At 56.7% G+C, this 2,118-nt stretch overlaps 1 protein-coding gene across 1 annotated transcript in view; it reads left to right on the top strand.

The window, feature by feature from the left end:
- LOC104624179 (protocadherin-19-like) overlaps positions 1-2,118 on the top strand; it is a gene marked incomplete at both ends in the record, with an annotated part of 5,268 nt that overhangs the window by 247 nt on the left and 2,903 nt on the right. The window contains 1 exon segment of the mRNA XM_010291474.1: positions 1-1,677. This exon segment is cut by the window's left edge and continues 2 nt beyond it. Within this exon segment, the coding sequence (XP_010289776.1) occupies positions 1-1,677 (1,677 nt within the window).

Below are 2,118 nucleotides of genomic sequence, written 5' to 3'. Positions count from 1 at the left end.
CTCGGGCAGTTTTGGTGTGCAGAGCTATGAGATCACCCCCAACGACCTCTTTGGGCTGGAGACCAAGACGCGGGGCGATGGGTCCCGCTTTGCTGAGCTGGTGGTGGAGAAGAGCCTGGACCGTGAGACCCAGTCCCACTACAGCTACGTGATCACAGCGCTGGATGGTGGTGACCCGCCCAACTTTGGCACAGTGGAGCTCAGCATCCGCGTCATCGACTCCAATGACAACAACCCACTCTTTGAGGAGCCGGCCTACACTGTCAGTGTGCCTGAAAATGCCCCACCAGGTACGCCGGTCATCCGCCTCAACGCCTCTGACCCAGACGAGGGCACCAATGGCCAGGTCCTCTACTCCTTCCACAGCTACGTCTCCGAGCGGGCCCGGGAGCTTTTCCAAATTGACCCCCAGAGCGGCCTCATCACAGTGAGTGGTGCCATCGACTACGAGGAGGGTCATGTCTATGAGCTGGATGTGCAGGCCAAGGACTTGGGGCCTAACTCCATCCCTGCCCATTGCAAAGTGACCATCAGCATCCAGGATGCCAATGACAACCCGCCCCTCATCAACCTGCTCTCTGTCAACAGCGAGCTGGTGGAGGTGAGCGAGAACGCCCCGCCGGGGTACGTCATCGCTCTGGTGCGGGTCTCGGACCGCGACTCCGGGGCCAACGGGCGGGTGCAGTGCAAGCTCCTGGGCAACGTGCCTTTCCGGCTCCAGGAGTACGAGAGCTTCTCCACCATCCTGGTGGACGGGAGGCTCGACCGGGAGCAGAGGGACCAATACAACCTCACCATCCAGGCCAAGGACAATGGTGTCCCCTCCCTGCAGGCCACCAAGTCGTTCACCGTCAAGATCACTGATGAGAATGACAACCATCCCCACTTTTCCAAGCCCTATTACCAGGTCATCGTGCAGGAGAACAACACCCCGGGGGCCTACCTCCTCTCAGTCTCGGCCAGGGACCCTGACCTGGGCCTTAATGGCAGCGTCTCCTACCAGATCGTGCCCTCCCAAGTCAGGGACATGCCTGTCTTCACCTACGTCTCCATCAACCCCAACTCTGGAGATATCTATGCTTTGAGGTCCTTCAATCATGAACAGACGAAGGCCTTTGAGTTCAAGGTCTTGGCAAAAGACGGAGGTAATCCCTCTCTACAGAGCAATGCCACCGTCAGGGTGATCGTCCTGGATGTCAATGACAACACCCCCGTGATCACGGCTCCGCCGCTGGTCAATGGGACCGCGGAGGTGTACATCCCCAGGAACGCGGGAGTTGGCTACTTGGTGACGGTGGTCAAGGCAGACGACTATGACGAGGGTGAAAATGGCAGACTTTCCTATGAAATGGTGGAAGGAGACAGAGGATTTTTTGAGATAGACCAGGTCAATGGGGAGATAAGGACCACCAGAGCCTTTGGGGAAAACGCGAAGACAGCGTATGAGCTGATCGTGGTGGCTCACGACCATGGAAAAACATCTCTCTCGGCTTCCGCTTTGATTTTGATATACCTGTCTCCAGCCCTGGATGCCCAGGAGTCCATAGGATCTGTTAACCTCTCCCTGATTTTCATTATTGCCCTGGGGTCTATCGCAGCCATTCTTTTTGTCACCATGATCTTTGTGGCAGTCAAGTGCAAAAGGGATAACAAGGAAATCAGGACCTACAACTGCAGGTAAAGACACCTTTGTTTCTGTGCACCTGCCGGGTCTGTTTTGATTTTTGCCATCACAGTTACTTTTCCATTTGTTGTTGCTTGCTTGGGGGGCTGTGGTGGGGGTAGATTGGCTTCAGGAACAAAAGTGAGGTTCTCGTCCCTCTAAGGAAATTTCCTGCAAAGCTTTAAAAAATTGTTCTCTGGGAGGAGAACAGAAATCCCTGCCGAGTAACGAATCGACTTAATTGTGCGGCTTGACAATCTGTTGCAGCATCCCTGCTTTTAGGCGCTCCGTCGCAGGAAGGAGGGAGAGCAGCTTTACAGCGGTTTGGCTGGTTCTCGCGGGCAGCCCCCCATCCCCAGCGCAGCTCCCCGGTGCTCGCGAGGAGGGAAAGCCCCCCCGGCCCACCGCAGCGTCCCCGCAGCGGATGGGGCGAGCGGCCGCGGTGGCATCCATGA

Source organism: Phaethon lepturus, unplaced genomic scaffold, assembly GCF_000687285.1.
Source record: "Phaethon lepturus isolate BGI_N335 unplaced genomic scaffold, ASM68728v1 scaffold38057, whole genome shotgun sequence".
NCBI lineage: Eukaryota > Metazoa > Chordata > Aves > Phaethontiformes > Phaethontidae > Phaethon > Phaethon lepturus.
The sequence above is the reverse complement of the archived record's forward strand: the minus strand, read 5'-3'. Positions and strand labels throughout refer to the sequence as shown.